Raw genomic sequence first — 23611 nt, 5'->3', positions numbered from 1 at the left:
CAGAGCACAGTGCCCCTCTTCGCTGACTGGACAGACCCTGGAACTCAACAGTCAGAGCCTATGATCCCAGCAGCCGACGCTGGTCGGGTGACTGAAGCAGCGAGGCTAAGAGTTAGGTTGCTTTCACCTGCTAGTCCTGTTTCCTTCTGCCCCCAAACGATTTTCAAGATACAATTTAACACTATATTGATTAGCTTTTATTCCCTTGGGTGAATAATACACTTGAAAAGGTAATAATAAATTTGCAAACAATAAATTTGCTAATTGGCCTTATAGGTGAAAAAACACAAAGAGATGGTTCTAGTCAAACAGCTTGCGCAGTGAACAAAAAAAAATAGGCTTGAGAAATATAGGCTGGATTAAAGGAAACAACCTCTCAGATGAGTTAATTAAGGCAAGTATTTTTTGCCTGAGAATATAAGCTTATCAGCCAGCACATTATCATCTTGTGCTGCTTTGTTTCATGACTTAGCATATAGTTACCTCAGCTGTTTTTCACGTTCTAAATCGAGGCTAAGTTGAACGTGTCAGGTTTTACAGGTAGACAGTCTACTGCAGCACGCTGGGCAACATTTATTGGTGTTCTAGGTAGAGATGATTCCCTTGTCCATTAAGTTTGGGAAACACAGCCAGCATTGCACCTGGGGATTCATAATGTATAGGAGTGTTATCAAGGGCCCTGAGAAGCCTAACGATAAAGAGATTTGTCAACAAGGCTTCCCAAACTCACTGGAGCATGGGACATTGTTTTTCACAGCTCTTAACATTACTATTCTTTAAACAAGCCACTGCAGAGCTCAACCAGTTTGGGAGACTGATTACAGCATAAGTGAAATTCAACTAAAATGTTTTTGGTAAAAGACCTTGTTCAGAAATACAGTAACTAAATTATTTTCTAACTCGTGTTTTCAAAAACACTTAGTATAAATGGCCATTAAGAAGGTACAGCTATTTAGAAGTTAAATTAATCTAAGCACATTCAATTCCACAAGAAATGAACATATTTAAGAAAGTGGCCAGGAATGAACATTTTATTGAGCACTTACTCTGTGCCAGGAATACTCCCTTTCTAATTTAATCTTCAAAATGAGCTGGCAAAAGCCCATTTTATGAGTGAAGAAACTGAAAATAAAGGTTAAGTTATGTATCACCAAGTGGCAGAGCTGGGAATGGAACTCAAGTCAGTGTGACTCTTAAGATGTAAATAAGTTACAGGATTCAGATGAATGCATAAAACATCTTTAGGAAGAAGGCAAGCATGAGAAAACTTCACCTGAAAAGTTACTGTGAAATGTAACTGAGAACTTCTAAAAAAAGACTCTTCCAAAATTTTGCAGTTCCATCTAAAAGACACGCTAAGTGTTACCTTAATGAGATTTCCTAATGCACGATGCATTAGGACAACACAAAATGTTGAGACTCAGACAAAGAAATCCAACAGTTAAAAAAATTCCTTTACTTGCAACCCACCCCTAACTAACCCAAGAACCTTTTAAAAATAATTCAAAAGTAGCTGCCAAAGATTCCCATCAATTCACCACTGGTGAAATATCCAAAAACTTACAGGAGTTGCAAGAGTTCCAAACTATAAATCTACAAAAATAATAAAACGTCTCTCAACAGGAAGAGGAAGGCCCGGACTCCTGCTCGGCAGCGTCCGCATCTGGGTCTTGCTCGCCAGGCTCCTTCTCCTGCTGCTGTCTCTTCCACAGTTTGGCCATGGCCAGGAGCTTGAGGTTGGGCTGGTTGGCAGCATCTTCCGGAAAGATGTAATCGTAGTATTCTTCCCAGCCTGCATCCGACTACAGGAAAAAAGGAAAACAGTTAAAAGATAAGCTAACACATGGCTGGAATACATTTCAGTTAAAGTGGAGAATTCTCACTGAGAAACCCAGGGTTCAAATTCAACTTATCTTCATTATGCAAAACAACATCAAAGTCTACTTGGAAAGCAGAATTTTCAAAGAGAAATTAGAAGGGCCTAGCCCAGTAGAGTGGGAGCGAGTAGTTGCTGTTGGATGGGTGTCACTGCAGCTGTAGCTCACTGAGAGCTACAACCTGGTGGAAAATGCCCTAAAAACCTAAGCATATCTCCTGTATGGTCAATCAAGAAGACAGTCAGTGTCTTCAACCCCATCTTGCAGTCTTACGTGTGAGTCTTTAAATTTTTAAAGATTTACTTAGTATTAACCCAGTAGTGAAAGCCATAAATCTGTGATTATCCTGACTCCCTGCCTTTGCATCCCACCTCCAATCGGACACTGATTTCACTTCCTAAAGGTCGCCATGGTCCCAGCTCCCAACACCACCTTGCTTTGCTTACAATAGCCTCCCGACAGACCCTCCTCCAACAAAGCCCCTCAAATCAACCCGCAGGAGACACCAACTGTGTCAGAGCTTTACTACAGCCTAAAAAGCCTTCTCTGGATTGGCTCCTACCTAAAGGCTGAGTTTCAATTCCCTCCACCCTGACCTCCTGGCTTAATGCTCTGGAAATACATTTCATACAGTTTCTGGAACCAAGCACCAGGAAGAACCTTTGCCAACCTCCACCCTCCGTTCTCCAGCCCTGGGTGGACCATACACCCTGCTGTGTTGCCATGGTAGCCAGACTGTGACTGTCTCCTCCTCCAGCTGTCAACCCCCTTTCTCAGATTGTATATATGCCACTTAAAAGTACACATTTCAAAGTCGGGTGCATTTCTGCTCAGCTGGCATGAAAGGACCAGCCCAGGGGCTCAGTTCTTACCCCATCATCAGCTTGGACCTTTCTTCTCTTCTTGACTTTCTCTGGCATGAGTTTGTCTACTCTCTCCTTATCTGATACTGTTCCAAATTCATCTTCAAAGCTTCGCCAAGATTCCAGCAGCATAAGTCTCTCTTCCTTTTCTTCACAGTTTCGCATGGTTTTGTTAGCCTCTTCATAAATTTGTCTGCATTTAGCCAAACTTCCTTCCTTCCCTGAGGACAACTCAAACTGTGCAAAACTGATCCATACCTTAAAAGATATTATTACAGAACCAAATTAACCATGTCACCCAGAAAACAACGTCATAATACAGCTAATTTCTCATTAGTGACATCTGAGCATAGTAACGTGTTCATCTCTAGTATTCCAATACAACATATTGACTAGCTGCTTCTATATAGTAATGCTGAAGCAGTCTGCTTCTATATCCAATTAGGTGTCTGAAATAGTCTCAAAATCCTGAAGTTTAATTTTTTATTCAACCCTATGGTATCCAAGTTATTTACACGCAGTATAAATATTGACCTGGTATAAGCTTAACATTCCAAACTCGTCTGAGACAAGCTCTCTGTAAAAGGAAGTCATTTAAAATAAATATATTAAAAAATCCCACACACTTAAAATATAGAAATACACTATTTCTTCTGGACTGCTGATTCAAGCAAAATCAAAGACAACCCACAAAGCACAGGATACCTTGACATGTTGTGTCCGTTGAAGCAATCGTCGGTAAAGATTTCGTGTTCTTTCAGTTTCTTCCTGCTCAATTTCAAAATCAATATATGATTTCCAAAGCACCTAAGAAAGATAACTTCATAGGTCAGTCTTGACATTTAAGAAGCAACATGCTCCTATCCAAAGCACAGCCTAACCAGCATTCCAATCTAGGAAATCTAGGAACCTACAACTTTCATGACCAACTAAGGAACAGACCGTATGTGGATACAAGAAATAATACTGGTGTTTACAGACTGGCCAAAATTTGGCTAAGAGTCTACATTATAAGAAAAAAGACCTTGGGTTCATTTTCAGATTCTCTTCTGGACTTACCAAGAAGAGCAGGGAAACTTGCCAAACCTCCCAGGCACTGTCATGAGTCTGCCACATACCAAGGACTTGCGGGGAGAAAACAGGCCTGGATCAGCCACTGCACACCGTTTTTGCCTCCACTCTAAATTCCCTGATGTGCCTGAGTCCAACTCAACAAGCATCCAGGGCACAGCTGCCCACCCGCTTGGCACAGCCCGTCAGGGCACAGGGACCAGGAAGATGTGGCCCGGACGCCTGGAGGCCGCAGTCTGTGGAGTGGCTGAGGCCAAGTGATGGGACCAGTGACACATAAAGCCCTGCCCAGTGCAGTCAGCGGGGCCTGGTGAACCGGTCAGTGCAGGGTCACACCAGAGCAAGAGTCCCTGAGCGAGCTCAGTGGTTCCTGAGAGGTTCGCGCTGTCCTAGCTGTGGTTTGGCGCCACCTCACGGCTCAAGCTTAGATCCTGACGGGATGATTTCAGGCCCTGTGGCCAGCCGGGCCGGCCTGGACAGGGGCAATGGTACCTCCAGGAACATCCTGGTTTAGTGAGAGCCTAATCCAGGCAAAACTGCACCAGAGGGATCCCGGGCTGTGCAGTCTCAACCTTTACCTCCCTTGGTCTCCGGGTGGCCTTGACTGCGCTGCCCTGGCTCATCCTCTTTAGCCTTCTGTTAAGAGAAAGGGAGGAAGATCCCACCCATAAGATCCCAATTCATCCTGGTGTCACAGCGGGGCTGTGCTGTGCTACCCGACTAGAGAGGGCTGCTTCCTGTCTCCAAAACAGGAAGTCCTAATCTGAGTGGAAAAGACTATAGGTGAGATGGTCTTTGTGCTCTAAGAGGCACACATATTCAGAAGGTCATCTGAGGTAACACTGGGCAAGCGTCTAAGATAAAGCCATAGTCACCCCGTGGGCCTCACCTCCGGCATGTCCAAGCGTGGCTGACTGATGGCTAACTCGTAGATGGCCCGGGCTCTCTCGATATCACCAAGGATTGTCTCTAATTCTGCAAATTTAATCCAAGAGGTACAATTTTCAGGCCCAAATTCCAGGAACTTTTCATAAAGCTTCCGGCATCTGTCAAATTCTCGAAGCTGTAGCTCCAGTTCTATGTAACCTTTAAATAACTTGTTCTTTGGACACTTGCCTATGGAAGTTCCCTGGAAAAGAAGACAACCGACCACTGTGATGCCCGAGTGGGTCTGACGTGTGCAGACATCCTCAGCCTAGCCTAGAAGCTGTTCTCCGCTAAGCAAGAGCCTTGGCGCGTCAACACGGCACACCACCCTCTCCCTCTGCAGTATCGCGCTGCTCAAACTGGCTCGACAAGAGACCAAAGGAAACCTTCCAATTCACTTAGCTGTCAAGTGGGCCTGTTTCGCAAGAGATAGTGTTCCAGAACCGTTCGGAAAACTATTTTGAATTTCACCTGGTTTCTCAGGATGTCCTAGTGAATGCGGATGTCAGATGGACAACACCTCCCATGAGTAAAAGGATAATCAAGGGACGAACCCTGCTGCCCACAGCCAGGGTGAGAGTAGCTTACCAGAAGGATAGCTGCATCTGATCCTATTAAGAAATTTTAGAACACTTGTTAAGAGGAAGGTGCACTTAATACACCAAAAATCTTGTACAGGATCAGAATACTAAAGATCTAAGATTCAATGTCTCTAGCCGGAGGAAAGATCTGGTAACTGGCAGCTCTAACTGTCCAATGTTGACACAGAATAACTTAAGCATCATCACCCAATCTTTCTTCAAAGGCCGTGCTTTCGAACAAGTCTCAGGTTATAAAGGCACAGTATTTCTGCTGCCTTCTCAGGAGGAATTACATAACCTGTAAGCATTAAGATTTTAATTTCCTTCTCGAAGGACTTAATGATGCATCTTGAGCCTTTCTTTACTCACCAAAGCTCTTCTGGCAAATGGTAAATTTTTCTGTCTTATTTCAAACTGTGCATACAGTAACCACATTTTGGCAAATGTGAACTAGAAAACAAAAGCACAAAAACTCACATAAGTTAAATTTAAATTAACAAGGGCCACAGACGAACTTCCTTAAAGCTTCAGAGCTAGGACGGACATATCTTCTCATTTATAAGCTAAGATGACAATATTTGCCAGCAATTAGGAACAGTCATCTATACACTTCACTGTAACGCAGGGCTCTGCAGCCCCTACTGAGAGGCGGCTTTGTTTGTGGGTGTGCTGTGATCAGGCAGAACACGCCCCTCTATTCTAGAAGGCAACTCGGTCAACACCTCTGTCTCTCATGCTGGGAAATACACAGAGATCACGTGTCAACCATTCCCAGAACACACGTGTTCCCTGCGCCTGCGGACGACCACGCAGGTGCCAGCAGCCGGTTGGCTGTGCCCTCTCATGCTGAGCTCAGTCTCTCCTGATTACCATCCTCCTGGAATTTCTCCATTAGCATCTGTATCAGTCATTGGTCACTTAACACAGGCTGTCTGCTCAACTAGACTGTAAGCTGTTTTCAGAGACAAAGAGTGTTATCTTATTCTTATGTTTTCCACAGAGCCTAGCACAGGGAAGAGCCAATCAATAAACATGATTTCACTGAATTATTTCACAAGTAACAGATGCAGGAGTTTGATGTGTATGGAACAGAACACTTAGAGCAAACATACCTTTTTATGAGGAATGAGTTCCAAAGAGGCTTGGTAAACTTGTCTTGTCCTCTCGGGATCCTGCATTAGGATACAAAATTTGCACAAAATATTCACGTCTATTACTAATACTAATTTCACTATTACTAATAAAAATGTACACCCCTAACACTGAATGTTTCTACAAGTTATTTTCAAACACTGATTGCATTTATGATCAAAATTGAACTGCCTTTGGCCATCAAACTTTGATCACAGAATCACCCACAATACAGCCCTCAAACTCTTTAGCCTGACGGCAGAAACAAAGATGTTCTACAGTCTCGGATCAGCAGCAGAAAGTTAACCTTTTCCTATTAACTTTCACACAACCAATTTCTGAAACTTTGCTAAAAGAAAGAATGTGCAATCCAGCTGTGATCCCTCTTCATGAGAAAACCCAGAAAACTATAAATAATGAAACTAAGGGCTAGTTCATTGTTCCCTTTCAAGTTCCAAGTAATAATCTTGTTGCACCTCAAGGTTTAAAAAAAATACAGCAAAACTAAAAACCACCTCCCCTGTGTCCACTACAGGTGTATAGAGTTTAAAATGTGGCAGAGGGGACTTCCCTGGTGGCACAGTGGTTAAGAACCCGCCTGCCAATGCAGGGGACGCGGGTTTGATCCCTGGTCCAGGAAGATCACATATGCCACAGAGCAACTAAGCCCGTGCACCACAACTACTGAAGCCTGCACACCTAGAGCCTGTGCTCCCCGCAACAAGAGAAGCCGCCGCAATGAGAAGCCTGCGCACCGCAACAAAGAGTAGCCCCCACTCCCTGCAACTAGAGAAAGCCTGCATGCAGCAACAAAGACCCAAAGCAGCCAAAAAAACCCCAAAAAACAAAAAACAAACAACCTTATAAAATGTGGCATCAGTTCCCAGCCACGCCAGCAGGGCCAAGGCACAGGGGGAGAAGCCCGCCCCCACCCATCCCAGGACTCGGCTCTGCACCTTCGCCTCCAGCTCCTCGTAGAGGGCGTAGTTGATCCATAGGTAGATGTAGCGCTTCCAGTGCCTCTTCTCCTGCACGGGCGGCACGTTGGCAATGGCTCGCTCGTAGACTTCCCGCACCGTCTCTGCCTCTGCGTCGCTTTCCACCAAGCGCAAGTAATCGAACCATGCGTCGTAGTTGTGCGGGTTAGCCTAGAAAGACAAGGTTAATAATTAGAAACCAGGGCTTCCCTGGTGGCGCAGTGGTTGAGAATCTGCCTGCCAATGCAGGGGACGCAGGTTCGAGCCCTGGTCTGGGAGGATCCCACATGCCGCGGAGCAACTGGGCCCGTGAGCCACAATTACTGAGCCTGCGTGTCTGGAGCCTGTGCTCCGCAACAAGAGAGGCCGCGATGGTGAGAGGCCCACACACTGCGATGAGGATTGGCCCCCGCTTGCCGCAGCAGGAGAAAGCCCTCGCACAGAGACGAAGACCCAACACAGCTAAAAATAAAATAAATTAATTAAATAAATTTAAAGATATTCAAAAAAATAATAATAATAATTAGAAACCAAACCCAGAGCTGCACCTGTGGGACTATGTGGGCTGAAAGAAGGCAGCAGGCTGACTTTCTGTACTCTAGCAACTTTTTTCTAGACTTTACAGGCTATTTCATTTAAAAATACCATTCTTGAGATTCTATAATAGGAAAGGAAAAGGACTATAGAAGACAGACTATTAGCCAGAGGTCCCCCCAGCAAAGCCCCTTGTATCTACAACAGCTTATTTTTTTGGACTATACCAATTTTTCATTTTTTTTCAAGAAGGTGTAAGTGGAAAGATGACTTAGAGACAAATACATAAAGATCGATAACAACTAATGTTTTCTGCTCTTTTGTTTTTCTAATGAAGCAGCAAATGGCAATCAGAGCCGAGCCCTGTTCCGGTGGCGCCCTGGATGCCTCGCCCCCGCAGGGTGAAGGGTGCCAGCTCCCCATCTTCCCAGCCCCGGCAGCCACCACACTTGGCTGAGTAAGGACCCCTGCTGCAGGGTCTGGTGCACACGAGTGGGTGACGTGGAGATGAAGCACACTGAGAACTGGTTTGTGGAAGCAGTATCTATTGGTGGGTCAGTCATTCCCGGCCAGAGTGAAATGTGACTGTCTCATCTCCTGCTCCAGGACTTTCTGCAACTGCCCTGATTCCCGCCCATTTTCCAAGCCTGCTCCTCCAGCTTCCTATTGATTCTGTAAACCTCCCAGTATCTATAGCTATGAAAACAGACATCTATTTTTTTTATAAGTGTCTTTGTTTATATATGTGACTCCATAGCACTATGCCTAGATTTAAAATTACGATGGAATTATACCATGGTCACAACTGCAAAACCTGTCTTTTCAATTAACAGCAACATGTCTTGAACATATCTTGCTGACCCCATTTAACACCAGACTTAGTCCTTTGTTTGGAGATATCTTAATCAATTTGGCCAAGCAGAAGTATTTTAAAATACAGAGCAGAGCAGTAAAGGAAAACACTACTACCTCTGAATTCAAATCAAAATAGTACGTTACAGACAGAAATGAGAATGGAACCCTAACTACAATACGTCTTTTGTTCAAGCAATTAAGCCAAAAGGTAATGTATAAAAATGGGTTTTTTCGATCAATCTCTGACTCTTCCATCTTCTTTAAAAAATGAGCTCAAATGGATTTCAGACTGCTTTTGCTCAAGTTCTTTGTGTACAATCAGCAACCAACAAAGTGACTTCCAACATGCGAGTGGCAGAGCAAATCCAAGTGCTGTCTGCTTGCCTTTTCTACCAGCCCCGTTTACCTCCCCACCTGGAACGCCAATTTACTGCAGACACATGACGGAGAGTGATGCTGTCGCCCAGGACTAGCCAGCAGGTCCCTGCCAGCACAACGACTCACCGCCAGCGCTCACCTTCACCTCCTCCTCGTACTGGAACCTCCGTTTGCTCACGATGATGTCTTCAATGCCCCGCCTGTCACCAAACTTCTTCTCAAAGACGGTGTAATTTTTAAAGAGCTCCTGGGCTTCCTGCTTTGAAATTCGATCCAGGGCGTACTTATAGATCACTCGTACCCTCTCAAACTGAAAGCAGACAGGATGATTATCTTCCAGAACACAGCACTCTCATTCTAGCCACAACTTGAAAAGTAATTATGACATAAAACATTACTTGTAAGTTAGATTATGAGGCCTCAAAATGTCCAAAGTATGACTTTTCTTCTCCCTTTTGTTGAGGTACTTTCAGCCAGGATGGACAGACACTATCCTCTGAGCCCCACATTTAACAGCGTACCTAACGCGGCCAGCTGGACGTCGTCCGCGCATCTCCGACTCACCCGAGCTCGCTCCTCCCACCCAGCCGGGTCGTTGTCAGACTCCCCGTCCTGGGGAGTCACACCCCCCACCCTGATCACACACCTGCTGTGTCAGGGGCCTCCCCAACTCCTCTCTCCTGCATTCCTCACACTCGCTGCTTCCACAGCCCAGCCCTTTCTACCTCCTCAACACAGCCCTTCACTTCTCCTCAGGCCCCTGCCGACCCACCTCCATTTCTCCCTGGACCATGTGAAAAGCGCCCCCGTGCCCACTCTGCCATCCTCCCCCCAATACACTCTGCATGAACCAGCCAGAGGCTCCCCTCACAGCACAGATGAGGGCCGACCACTTCCTGCTTAAGACCCTCCACACTTCCCACCAGCCTGAGGAATCTGAACTCACCTCTGGGACCTGTGCAAGACCCTGCATTCAGATCCCAGCCAACACCTCCCAATCCTGTATTATTTGAGCTACATTACAGGATTATTTTCCATACATACTATGGGAGAAAATAACTAACTTCTTCTGGGGCAATCTCTGTTTCCATTTCATATTCTGTTCTCTGTACTGAGGGCTCTGGGTTTTTTGTTTCCCAGGTTCATTACCTGTAAAGCCCTTTAATCAGGGTATCAAATGACTCTCAGTTTACAGATAATATTCTCATTCTAGGTTTAAAGACTTAATTTTGAAGCAGAGCACAACAAAATTAAGACAGTTATAATATCATCCATAATCACTCACTCCCAATCTGCAGCTTGGCCAGATATATGCTGTTTTCCTTGAGAAATCACGTTTTCATATTTTGAAAGCATTTTCTCCAAGGGTAAGTGAATAAGAAAATGTAAATGAATTCAATGTGCACAAAAAATAATGTTTTCTAAGCTGTTCTGCAACATAATCAAGTTCCTTTAAGTTTACTTACTTCTTTCTGATTTTCCTCAAATTTGGCAAAGGCAACATAAAGGTGTTCATCCATATGTTCATCCCCAAAGAATTCGACAGCTCTCTCATACACCTTCCGCGCATGGGCAAAGTAACCATGCTTTTCTTCAAAGCGGGCGTACTTGATCCAGTTCTTCACATCAGGGTGCACAAGAACAAGTGAGCGGGATTAAAGAAAAACCAGGCAGAACAACGTGGCTTAAAAAACAAAAACCCAAACCCAAACCCAGAACCTCAACAACACACACTATGGGTGGCTACAGGGGTGATAAAACATGTACAAAGGTGGAGACCCACTAACCTGTGACCACCCAAGCGGCCATGTCTTGTTTGTGTGGCCTCCTCCAATGCTTACTCAGTATTTTAGGAGTGGTACAAACAGCAGTTTGGAGCCACGAAAAAGCTGAAGCCTATGACTAGCCGTGTGATCTGGACAAGTCATTTATCTTATCTAAGCCTCAGTTTTATCATCTATAAATAGAGGAAAATAATACCAACCAACCTCATTTGATGACTGCCAACTTTAAATGAGAAAAATGTGTGTAAAGCTCTTAGCAATTTCAGGCCAAAAGAATGTGCTCAACAAATGGCACTTTTTGTAGTATCTGCTCAGTAACATTAATATTTGAATTACTGATTAAGAAAAAAACATGTGGGAGGAGTCAAGATAGCTGAATAGGAGTACATGGAGCTCACCTCACCCCACAAATACATCAAGAATACATCTACAAATGGAACAGTTCTCACAGAGCACCTGCTGAACACTTGCAGAGGACCTCAGACACCTGAAAGGGCAAGAAAGATCCTTGCGTAACCAGGTAGGACGAAAGAAAGAAACAAAAAGAAGAGGAAGGGGGATGGGACCTGCGCCCCTTTGGGGGAGCTGAAGGAGTGGGGAGGTTCCCGCACCCAGGGAAGCCCCCTCCCTGGTGGGGAGATCAGCTGGGACAGAAGAGGAGCTTCAGGGGATTGCAGAAGAGCACAACTGGTCTGTGGCAGGCAGGACAGAGTGTGACTGACAGATGGTCCCTGCCTCAGCCCTGCACACCCCAACCTGAGATGTGTGTCTGCTGGTGCAGAAGGGGCTGGGTGCTGGAACGTGGCATTGGAGAGCAGATCCGGGGAGAAGACTGCCGTTGGCTGCACAGAGACAGCCTGGAGGGACAGGAGTTTGGAGCTCCGCAACCAGGAATGTTTGTGGAGGAAGCTGAGGCTGCCATTGCAGCCTCCTTCCCCACGTACCAGGCCCTGCCTCCACGCGCACTGGGAGGGACTCCCGCCTGGGTGGGCTTGAACACCCCGATTCCTGGCCCAGCCCCCTCCGACCTGAACCCAAGGAGGAACAGGCCAAGACACATATTAATCAAAGTGACAAAAATTAAATACAAAGAAATAATATCAAAGCAACAAGGGAAAAGCAACAAATAACACACAAGGAATCCCCATAAGGTTATCAGCTGATTTTTCAGCAGAAACTCTGCAGGCCAGAATGGAGTGGCACCATATATTTAAAGTGATGAAAGGGAATAACGTACAACCAAAAATACTCTACCCAGCAAGGCTCACATTCAGATTCGATGGAGAAATCAAAAGATTTACAGACAAGCGAAAGCTAGGAGAATTCAGCATCTCCAAACCAGCTTTACAACAAATGCTAAAGGTACTTCTTTAGGTGGAAAAGAAAAGGCCACAACTACAAACAAGAAATGGGAAAGCTCACTGGTAAAGGCAAACATAAAGTAAAGGTAGGAAATTATCCACACACAAATATGATATCAAAACCAGCAACCGTGAGAAGAGGAGAATACAAATGCAGAAAATGGGAAATGCACTTGAAATTAAGAGATGAGCAACTTAAAACAACCTTGTATATATATATATACATAGACTGCTATATCAGAATCTCATGGAAACTGCAAACCAAAACACTACAATAGATACACACACACACACACAAAAGCAATCCAAACACAACACTGAAGACAGTCATCAAATCACAAGAGAACAAAAGAGGAAGGGAAGAAAAAAGACCTACAAAAACAAATCCAAAACAATTAAGAAAATGGCAATAAGGACATACATATCAATAATTACCTTAAACGTAAATGGATTAAATGCTCCAATCAAAAGACACAGACTGGCTAAATGGATACAAAAACAAGACCCATACATATGCTGTCTACAAGAGACCCACTTCAGACCTAGGGACACATACAGACTGAAAGCGAGGGGATGGAAAAAGGTATTCCATGCAAATGGAAAGCTGGAGTAGCAATACTCATATCAGACAAAACAGACTTTAAAATAAAGAATGTTACAAGAGACAAGGAAGGACACTACATAATGATCAAGGGATCAATCCAAGAAGATGTAAAATTGTAAATATAGATGCACCCAACATAGAGCACCTCGATACATAAGGCAAATGCTAACAGCCATAAAAGGGGAAATCGACAGTAACACAGTAATAGTGGGGGACTTCAATACCTCACTTTCATCAATGGACAGATCATCCAGACAGAAAATCAATCAGGAAACACAGGCCTTAAATGACACATGAGACCAGATAGACCTAATTGATATTTATAGAACATTCCATTCGAAAGCAGCAGAATACACTTTCTTCAAGTGCATATGGAACATTCTCCAGGATAGATCACATATTGGGCCACAAATCAAGCCTCGGTAAATTTAAGAAAACTGAAATCATATCAAGCATCTTTTCTGACCACAACACTATGAGATTAGAAATCAATTACAGGAAAAAAACTAAAAAACACAAACACTTGGAAGCTGAACAATATGTTAGTAAACAACCAAAGGATCACTGAAGAAATCAAAGAGGAAATCATAAAATACCTAGAGACAAATGACAACAAAAACACAACAGTCCAAAACCTACTGGATGCAGCAAAAGCAGTTCTAAAAGGGAAGTTTACAGCAATACAATCTTACCTCAGAAAACAAGAAAAATCTCAAGTAAACAACCTAAACTTACACCTAAAGCAACAAGAGAAAGAAGACAACAAAACCCCCAAAGTTAGTAGAAGGAAAGTAATCATCAAGTTCAGAGCAGAAATAAATGAAATAGAGAGAAAAAAACAAAAGGAAAAAAAATCAATGAAACTAAAAGCTGGTTCTTTGAAAAGATAAACAAAACTGATAAACCTTTAGCCAGACTCATCAAGAAAAAAAAGGGAGACGTCCCAAATCAATAAAACTAGAAATGAAAAAGGAGAAGTTACAACTGACACCACAGAAAAACCAAGGATCATAAGAGACTACTAAAGCAACCATATGCCAATAAAATGGACAACCTAGAAGAAATGGACAAATTCTTAGCAAATTCTTAGAAAGATAACAACCTTCCAAGACTGAACCAGGAAGAAACAGAAAACATGAACCAACCAATCTCAAGTACTGAAGTTGAAACTGTGATTAAAAACTTCAAACAAACAAAAGTCCAGGACTAGATGGCTTCACAGGTGAATTCTATTGAACACTCAGAGAAGAGTTAACACTGATTCTTCTGAAACTTTTCCAAAAAATTGCAGAGGAAGGAATACTCCCAAGTTCATTCTACAAGGCCACCATCATCCTGATACCAAAACCAGAAAAGGTACCACAAAAAAAGAAAATTACAGGTCAATATCACTAATGAACACAGATGCAAAAATCCTCAACAAAATACTAGCAAACCTAATCCAACAATACATTAAAAGGATCATACACCATGATCAAGTCAGATTTATCCAAGGGATGCAAGGATTCTTCAATATCTGCAAATCAATCAGTGTGATACACCACATTAACAAACTGAAGAATAAAAACCATATGATCATCTCAATAGATGCAGAAAAAGCTTCTGACAAAATTCAACACCCATTTATGATAAAAACTCTCCAGAAAGTGGGCACAAAGGGAACATACCTCAACATAATAAAGCCCATATATGACAAACCCAGAGCTAACATCATACTCAATGGTGAAAAACTAAAAGCATTTCCTCTAAGATCAGGAACAAGGCAAGGATGTCCACTGTCACCACTTTTATTCAACATAGTTTTGGAAGTCCTAGCCACGGCAATCAGAGAAGAAAAAGAAATAAAAGGAATCCAAATTGGAGAGAAAGTAAAACTGTCACTGTTTGCAGATGACATGATACTATACTTAGAAAATCCCGAAGATGCTACCAGAAAACTACTAGAGCTCAATCTGGTAAAGTTGAAGGATACAAAATACACAGAAATCTCTTGCATTCCTATACACTAACAACGAACAATCAGAAAGAGAAAATAAGGAAACAATCCCATTTACCATCACATCAAAAAGAATAAAATACCTGGGAGTAAACCTATTACCTAAGAAGGCAAAACACTTGTACTTACAAAACTATAAAATGCTAATGAAAGAAATCAAAGATGACACAAACAGATGGAAAGATATAACATGTTCTTGGATTAGAAGAATCAGCACTGTCAAAATTACTATACTACCCAAGGCAACCCAGAGATTCAACGCAATCCCTATCAATGGCATTTTTCACAGAAGTAAAAAAAAAAAATTTTAATCTGTATGGAAACACAAAAGACCCCAAACAGCCAAGGCAATCTTGAGGAAAAAAAAACAGAGTTGGAGGAATTAGGCTCCCTGGCTTCAGACTATATTACAAAGCTACAGTCATCACAACGGTATGGTATTGGCACAAAAACAGAAATACAGATCAAGAGAACAGGATAGAAAGCTCAGCGATAAACCCACACACCTATGGCCAACTAATCTATGACAAAAGAGGCCAGAATATAAAATGGAGCAAAGATAACCTCTTCAATAAGTGGTGCTGGGAAAACTGGACAGTTATATGTAAAAGAATGAAATGAGAACACTCCCTAACACCATACACAAAAATAAACTCAAAATAGATTAAAGAACTAAATGTAAAGCCAGATACTCTTAGAGGAAAACAGGCAGAACACTGACATAAACTGCAGCAATATCTTTTTGGTTCCACCTCCTAGAGTAATGAAAATAAAAACAAAAATAAATGTGACCTAATTAAACTTAAAAGCCCTTGCACATCAAAGGAAACCATAAACAAAATGAAAAGACAACCCACAGAATGGGAGAAAATATTTGCAAACGAAGCAACCAACAAGTGATTAATCTCCAAAATATACAAATAGCTCATGCAGCTCTATATTAAAAAACCAAACAACCCAATCAAAAAATGGTCAGAAGATCTAAACAGACATTTCTCCAAAGAAGACAGATAGATGGTCAAAATGCACATGAAAAGATGCTCAACATCACTAATTATTAGAGAAATGCACATCAAAACTTCAATGAGGTATCACCTCACACCAGTCAGAATGGCCATCATCAAAAAGTCTACAAACAATAAATGCTGGAGAGGGTGTGGAGAAAAGGGAACTCTCTTGCACTGTTGGTGGGAATGTAAATTGATACAGCCACTATGAAGAACAGTATGGAGGTTCCTTAAAAAACTAAAAAGAGAACTACCATACGACCCAGCAATCCCACGACTGGGCATATACCCAGAGAAAACCTGAATTCAGAAAGAGTAATGTACCACAATATTCATTGCAGCACTATTTACAATAGCCAGAACATGGAAGCAACCTAAGTGTCCATCGACAGATGAACAGATAAAGAAGACATGGCACATATATACAATGGAATATTACTCAGCCATAAAAAGAAACGAAAGTGAGTTATTTGTAGTGAGGTGGATGGACCTAGAGACTGTCATACAGACTGAAGTAAGTCAGAAAGAGAAAAACAAATACCAGATGCTAACACATATATATGGAATTAAAAAAAAAAAAGGTTCTGAAGAACCTGGGGGTAGGACAGGAATAAAGACGCAGACACAGAGAATGGACTTGAGGACACGGGGAGGGGGGAAGGGTAAGCTGGGACGAAGTGAGAGAGTGGCATGGACATATATACACTACCAAATGTAAAACAGATAGCTAGTGGGAAGCAGCTGCACAGCACGGGGAGATCAGCTCGGTGCTTTGTGACCACCTAGAGTGGTGGGATAGGGAGGGTGGGAGGGAGTCGCAAGAGGGAGGGGATATGGGAATATATGTATATGTATAGCTGATTCATTTTGTGATACAGCAGAAATTAACACACCATTGTAAAGCAATTATACTCCAATAAAGATGTTTAAAAAAAAAAACAAACTAAACATAGAACTACCATATGATCCAACAATCTGGGCATACATCTGGAGAAAACTGTAATTTGAAAAGATACATGCACCCCATGTTCATTGCAGCAGCATTTACAATAGCAAAGACATGGAAACAACCTAAATGTCCATCTACAAAGGAATGGATAAATGAGATATCGTACATATATACAATGGAATACTACTCAGCCATAAAAAAGAACGAAATAATGCCATTTGCAGTAACATGGATAAATCTAGAAATTATCATACTAAGTGAAGTAAGTCAGGCAGAGAAAGACAAATATATATCACTTATATGTGGAATTTAATTTAAAAAATGATACAAATGAACTTTTTTTGCAGAGAGAAACAGACTCACCAATATTGAAATCAAACTTAACAGTTACCGAAGGGGAAACGTCAGGGGAAGTGATGGATTGGGAGATTGGGATTAATATACACACACTACTATATATAAGATAGATAACTAACAGGGACCTACTGTATAGCACAGGGAACTCTACTCAATGTTCTGTGGTAACCTATATGGGAAAAGAATCTGAAAAAGAATGGATACATGTATAACTGATTCACTTTGCTGTACACCTGAAACTAACACAACATTGTAAATCAACTATACTCCAATAAAAATATAAGGAAAAAAAAAAAAAAAGGAAGTTCCCTAGCAGTCCAGTGGTTAGGACTTGGCGCTTTCACTGCCATGGTCCAGGTTAAATCCCTGGTCGGATAACTAAGATTCTGCAAGGTGCATGGCACAGACAAAAAAAATCTTAAAAAAAAAAAAGAAAGGAAGAAAGAAAAAAACATGTCACAAAAGGAAAACTTCTAACCAGAGCCAAGAGAAAGTTCTGAATTACCATTTACTTCTTCACAGGATGTATGTATTTTTAATCTACCTTCCGTGAAGAAACTGTTAATTTCTAAAGTAGTAATACATTCAAATAGGGCAACGATGTAAAAAGTGCAGGCTCTAAAGTGGCTACTGGGTTCAAATCCCATCTCCATCACTACCCGAGAGACCCTCTCCTGCCTGTTTCCTCATCTGTAGAATGAAGCAATTTCCTGAGTCACAGGGCTGTGGTGGGGATTAAATGACAATATCTGTCAAGTGCTTAGAATAATGCATGGCACAAAGCAGGCACTATAAATGCTGTTGTTAAACTAGTAATATCAAAATGAGTAGTCATATTTAAGATGTTAAAATTGCATAATAAAGTTGAGTCTTGTATCTCGCAGTAGTTATGTTCTATGAGTCATTCTGCCTAGCAAATACCATATCACTGCTCCTAGGGGAAATACATACACACACATCTCACACAGATTGTGATTTTAAATCCTAAAAACTAATGTTGGTAGATTCTCTTTTCTTTATTTCATGAAAGAGAAAACAAGTCTCAGAAGTGTTAAGTGACTTGCCTGAGGCCGCCCACTAACTGGTGCCAGAGAAAGGATTCAGCCCTGTCCAGCTGGCCCCAGAGCTGAAGTGTCTCTCTCTCCCCTGTACCGCCCCTCCCATCCCTTGCCCCGGTCATCCTTGCAGGAGAGCAGACAGAAGGCAGATGCTCGTCTTGTCTGTCCTCAACTGGGACCATGTGTCTTGGGTGATTCAAATTTTTCATCACTCTGGGCTTGTCTGCAAATGACTGCCAAAGTACCACAAATACTGATTTTGGGTTTACAAATAAACTTTAGCAAGCAGAATTCACAAGTACAAGAACAATGAAAAAGTAGAATCAACTACTTCAAGTTGCTGAGAGTGCTTTCCTGTGTTACCATCTCCTCTTCGCAGTCAGCCCACAGCGGGAACTTTTATTTTCCTTTCAAAGATGAGGACACCAAGGCTCCAAGGAGTTACCCGACGCATTGAGGTCACACGGCTAGTAAATGGTGACCCTCTAGATCAACTCCAGTGCCGGTGCTGATGACCAACATACACCCCAGAACAAACCAGGACCCACTGCAGCGGCCAGGGCCTTAGGATGTCACCTTCCACAAGGAACCACAGTGTTAATGCCAAAGTATAAACAGACCAAAGTCTCACTGGAAAAGATTCAATTATCCAGACCACAAACTTTTTTTCTGACCAACATGTGTCCCTAGAAAATATAAACGCAGTCTATGCAGCAGATGTTGACTTCTAGGCCAACACCAATGACCACATGTCCCAACCAGACCACAGCCCCACGGGAGTGCAGCACCTGGGAAAAGGGCACCACGGAGACCCGTCCAAAGGATATAGCGCTCATAAATGGTGCGGGCCCGATCCACCTCTTTGTATCTCAGCTCGAAGTTGATGTAGGAGTGCCAGGCCTGCTCCTCTGGCTGCCACTCCATCCAGCGCTCGAACACCTGCCGGGCACCCGCCATGTTCCCCAGCATCTCCTCCATGTACGTGTACTTGTACCTTTAACAAAATCATCCCCAATTGTCTGTCATGGTCCAAATGACTTAGGGAAAAACACAGTCTCTGGCAATTTCTAGCTCTAACTTTGTTCAACATGAAGAAGATTTAGGGCTTTATCTTCCCTAAAGGTTAAGTCAAACATGTTTTCTTATTAAAATGTAAATCTGAAAAGGATCAACCGTTGGAAAAAAGGATTTTTCTCCTCAAAAGTTGCTTAGTTTGACAAGCTGATTTTTATGCATAAAAGATTACAACCAAAATTTGTTCTGATTACACAGCTATTAGACGTTGAGATTGTAACTTAGCAGACTAAAGGACATTAGAAAGTACTGATAGTATGTTTAAAGAAAAAATAAGATGTAAGATTAAATATATATACAACTATAAACAAAATAAATACACAAAAATGTGGAAATTTGCAGTCTACAAAAAGCCATTTCATTAGATCAGAAACGTACCAGAACTGGTTGACGCGAGGCAGAGTCGTTATGGCCCGGTCCCAGATATTTCGGGCGTGGTTGACCTGGCGATTCTTCATTTCCATTTCTGCATATTTCAGCCAGAGTGTAATATTTCGATAGTCCACATCCAAAGCACGTTCGTATATGGATCGAGCCCTAGAGAAGCAAGATTTGGAGGGTATCAGAAACAGTACATGCAACACACATGGCAAGCATTTGAAACCATCTGCAGGGCTCTGCTATTTTGTCAGGTGTTTACCGTGAGCCGGGTTCTGGGCATAAAAAGGTGAAAAGATGTGATGTTCTCAGGAACCTTAACAAGACTTAGAGAAAGACTGACATGCGTGTAATTGCAACGCAATGTGATAAATGTTATAGTCAAGGTCTGCACAAGAGAGTAGAGGGGAAAGAAAGAAAAGCGTCTGGTGGAAAAGGCCAGGCAATAGGTAAGAACTTGGGAAAAGGTCCAGGGGCCAAGGTGGGGAGGGAGGATGCTCAGTGCAGGCAGAGAGAACAGCCAGGTGTCAGGTCAAGGAGGCAAGATGTGCTCAGGGAGAGGCAGGTTCTCGGGCCCAGCCAGAGCAGGGGGCATGCTGGGAGAATGCAGAAAGGGGGACAACAGGAAGGCTCAGGTTGTGATGTCATCTTTTTGGCCACTGGTTTTCAGTGGAACAATTTTTATTAAAAAAAAAAAAAAATCCCAATATGGAGAAAGCAGATGGAACTGCACTTCTCTGGCTATAAAGTGTGTGCCCATGGCGAGACCCACCTTGGAGAGCCTCCACTGCTCCCCCCCAGGACTGTTCCACCACAGTGGCCCTCACGCCCCTCAAAGGAACCCTAGGGACCCATGGAACAGATTTTGAAAATTATTACCAGAGGCACGTGCTTTTACTCGTGCTTTAACTTTTTCTATGTTTTAGTATCTGGTAATTTATGAATTTTTATTTATACAATTACATGCTCAGTGATTTTTACCTTTGAATCTCCTTTAGACTCTCTTCCCATTGTGCATATTTTATCCAGTTACTAATCACGGTCCTGTTTTTTCTTATGTTATCTTCAAAAGTCTGGCGAAAGGCAAAAAGGGTCAAATTAAAGGGAAAGTGACTAAAAATGACATCGTTTTTTGTCTATTGATCTTTGTACTAAGAAGTTTATTTATTTTGCTCTTATTTAAGAGAAACTACATCCTGGAAGCCTTAAGAAATAAGAAACCTACTAAAGAAGGTTGTGGTCACAAACGTTTCTGTAAAGTCTTACATGCAAACAAAGAGAAAAACTTTAGATAAAAAGAATTATTAGTAGAATTGTTGATATTTTCTCTTATTGCTCATGACAACTAACTGGTACTTTAATATACTCTACACTTTTCCTAATAAGAAAACGTTTTTACCTATTTAAGTCCTCTCAATGTCTCAGAATTTCATACACAGCTCATTGAGGATAACTAATAAGTAGATACAGTAAGATCAGCAGTTTAAAATGATCCCACATCCTAGGGTGAGAAGGTCGGATCAGATCCCCAAGTCTTCTCGCGGCTCGATCCCAGGTTTTACCTCTTAACACACAAGGCGGTACAGACAAAAGAACATAATGCAATCTCACTAATTCCACCCCTCCTCCAGCTGTCTGTTGTTCTGCCTGTTAAACTTCCACTCATCTTTGATTCAGCACCAAACATTATGTCTCTGATGGATTTAATTTCTTTAAGACAGACAACTCATGGCATATTTCAGAGCTCAGCACAATGCAATCACCTGGTAACCAGAAGTTATACTATTCAGGTGGCTAGAAAAAACACTCACCTCTTCTTAGCTTATAGTTTCTCTAACCAGTGAGGAACTTTTCAAACTCTGACCTATAAATTCCTAACAATATCAACAGACTAAAAGAAATCACATGGACCGACCTTCCTCTTCCTTAGTTTGTAATCATTTAACTCTTCTTCATCTGTGATCTTCTGTTGAGGGGGAGGTGGAAGAAGCTCAAGTTCTCTTTCCTTAGCTTCTCTTAGTAGTTGCTCCGCAGTTATCTGCACCTCAGCTGGGGCTTTGTTTTTCACCTTTTAAGACAGGAGACATTTCTATTTTTAGCAAGTGCTCTTCGCAACAAGGTTTAAGAAACAAATGAACATTTTTCTGGATGTGAACTTTATAAACATTATTACAAGATGCCCTCTTTGCATGACATGCTCCCATTTCTCTATGAAACAAAGTAAAAAAAGTATTTTCTATCTTATGCAGGGTATCTATTACAAAGCCATAGGGAAAAGCCTCAAGAGACAAGAGAGCAAAACCAGCAAGTTTTCCCTTTTAGAATAGTATAATAATAAACTTCGAGGCTGCCTTGGTAAAATTCTCACAAAAGGTTTTGTTTTATCAAGATGTGTGCCATTTCTTATCTGGCATTTCAACCTCTATTTACAGAATTCTTCAATTTCTGCCCCAGGGGGATAACTGCATTTGACTTTTCATGGCATTTCAAAGACATATTCAGTAAGTTCCCATCATTAGACTGTAAGCTTCTTGAGGTCTCAGAGCTGTGCTGTCCAACACAGCAGCCATGAATCACATTTGGTGAGTCCAAACTGGGCTGCAAGTGTAAAACACACACGGGATTTTGAAGACTTAATATGAAAAAGAGAATAAACTACCTAATTAAACTTTTTATATTCCTTACATGTTGGAATGACACTATCTTGGCTACACCGGTTAAATATAATATATAAATTAAAATTCACGTCACCTGTTTTAACTTTTTAACACAGCTATGAGAAAACTCACAATTACCTATGTGGCTCATGTTACATTTCTATGGGACCCATGGAGCCCAATAAAAGTTTATGGAACTGAATTATAAGAAATATTAAGTATTTAATGCCATGTGTGGAATGATGATGGTGATAATGACGATGGCTCATACCTAATGAGCATTAACTGCCAGAAGCTGTGCTATGTGCTTTCTACGCATTACCTCACGGGGTCATCTACATGGGTATGTAAAGGACAGGCTCCAGAAACAGACTGGAGGGAGAGTATCTGTAAAGGCTTAGAACAAAGCCTGTCATATATATTAAGCACTCGCTAAGTATTAGCCGCCGACGGAAATATCAGAGCGTATCAGATATTTTGTTTAATTGCTTAAATTATGCCAACACACAGCTCTTGTCATCTGCTCTCATTCCCTCCACTCTCAGCTGGGAAACTCCTATTCCGCCTTCAAGGGTCAGCTTAACCGTCTCTTCCTCAGCAAAGTTTACGCTGGAAACCCCTCACACAAGCCCAGATGCCACGGCATATTCCACTCGGCCTCAATAGCCTTTGCAAGGTTGCCATTTTACCCTTAAGGTATCTTACTGGAGGACTGCTCGTCGCCCGCCCTCGTTGGAGCCCCCCAGCGCCTAGAGCTTGCCCGGCTCAGCTGGCCTGTACTGAAGGACCCCACTCCTTCCCCCGCAAAACACCTCCCCACACGACGGCCCCGTGGACACTGGTGTGCCTCCCCGCCCCCCAGCGGCTGGCCCTTCCCTCCCGCTTCTCCGCGGTCCCTCACGGGGCGGGCCGGCTCCCGGGACCACACGCCTCCCGCCCCGGGCATCACCTAGGCGGAGCCAACCCCTCCCCTAGGCCTCTCTTCCACGAGGCCCCGCGCCGCCGCCTACCTTGGCCACTTTGGGGATCCTCTGCTTCCCGGCCGCGGTGGAGGCCGCCATGGCTGCAGCGGGAGACTCAGGCGACCCCTAGACCCCACAAACGGGCCCAGAGCCCTCGCCCGCACCGCAAAGCTCTCCGACAAGCTGGATCCCGGAACGGGAAGCGGAACTGGCTGGAGTGACCTTTGACC

At 42.7% G+C, this 23611-nt stretch overlaps 1 protein-coding gene across 2 annotated transcripts; it reads right to left on the bottom strand.

Moving 5' to 3' along the window:
* Window positions 1-184: 184 nt before the first annotated feature.
* Window positions 185-23597, bottom strand: CRNKL1 (crooked neck pre-mRNA splicing factor 1). Of its 2 annotated transcripts, XR_014255101.1 has the most exons (15): window positions 23430-23597; window positions 21678-21830; window positions 20744-20835; window positions 19763-19921; window positions 19138-19304; window positions 10661-10839; window positions 9334-9504; window positions 7407-7598; window positions 6432-6491; window positions 5689-5769; window positions 4701-4940; window positions 3446-3547; window positions 2750-2998; window positions 1565-1802; window positions 185-641 (listed from the first exon to the last, which is right to left on the bottom strand). XR_014255101.1 is itself a non-coding variant. In XM_082431691.1 (14 exons), the coding sequence occupies exons 1-14, from the start codon at window positions 23478-23480 to the stop codon at window positions 1617-1619; spliced, it is 2082 nt and encodes a 693-aa protein (XP_082287817.1). In that variant the 5' UTR covers window positions 23481-23597; the 3' UTR covers window positions 1434-1616. The 2 variants fall into 2 exon arrangements, 1 of the variants encoding a protein (XP_082287817.1); XM_082431691.1 differs by lacking the exon at window positions 185-641 and having other exon boundaries at window positions 1434-1802.
* Window positions 23598-23611: the final 14 nt, after the last annotated feature.

Source organism: Balaenoptera physalus (assembly GCF_965194825.1).
Source record: "Balaenoptera physalus genome assembly, chromosome: 16".
NCBI classification, from domain to species: Eukaryota; Metazoa; Chordata; class Mammalia; order Artiodactyla; family Balaenopteridae; genus Balaenoptera; species Balaenoptera physalus.
This window is presented reverse-complemented; position numbering and strand designations above follow the sequence as displayed.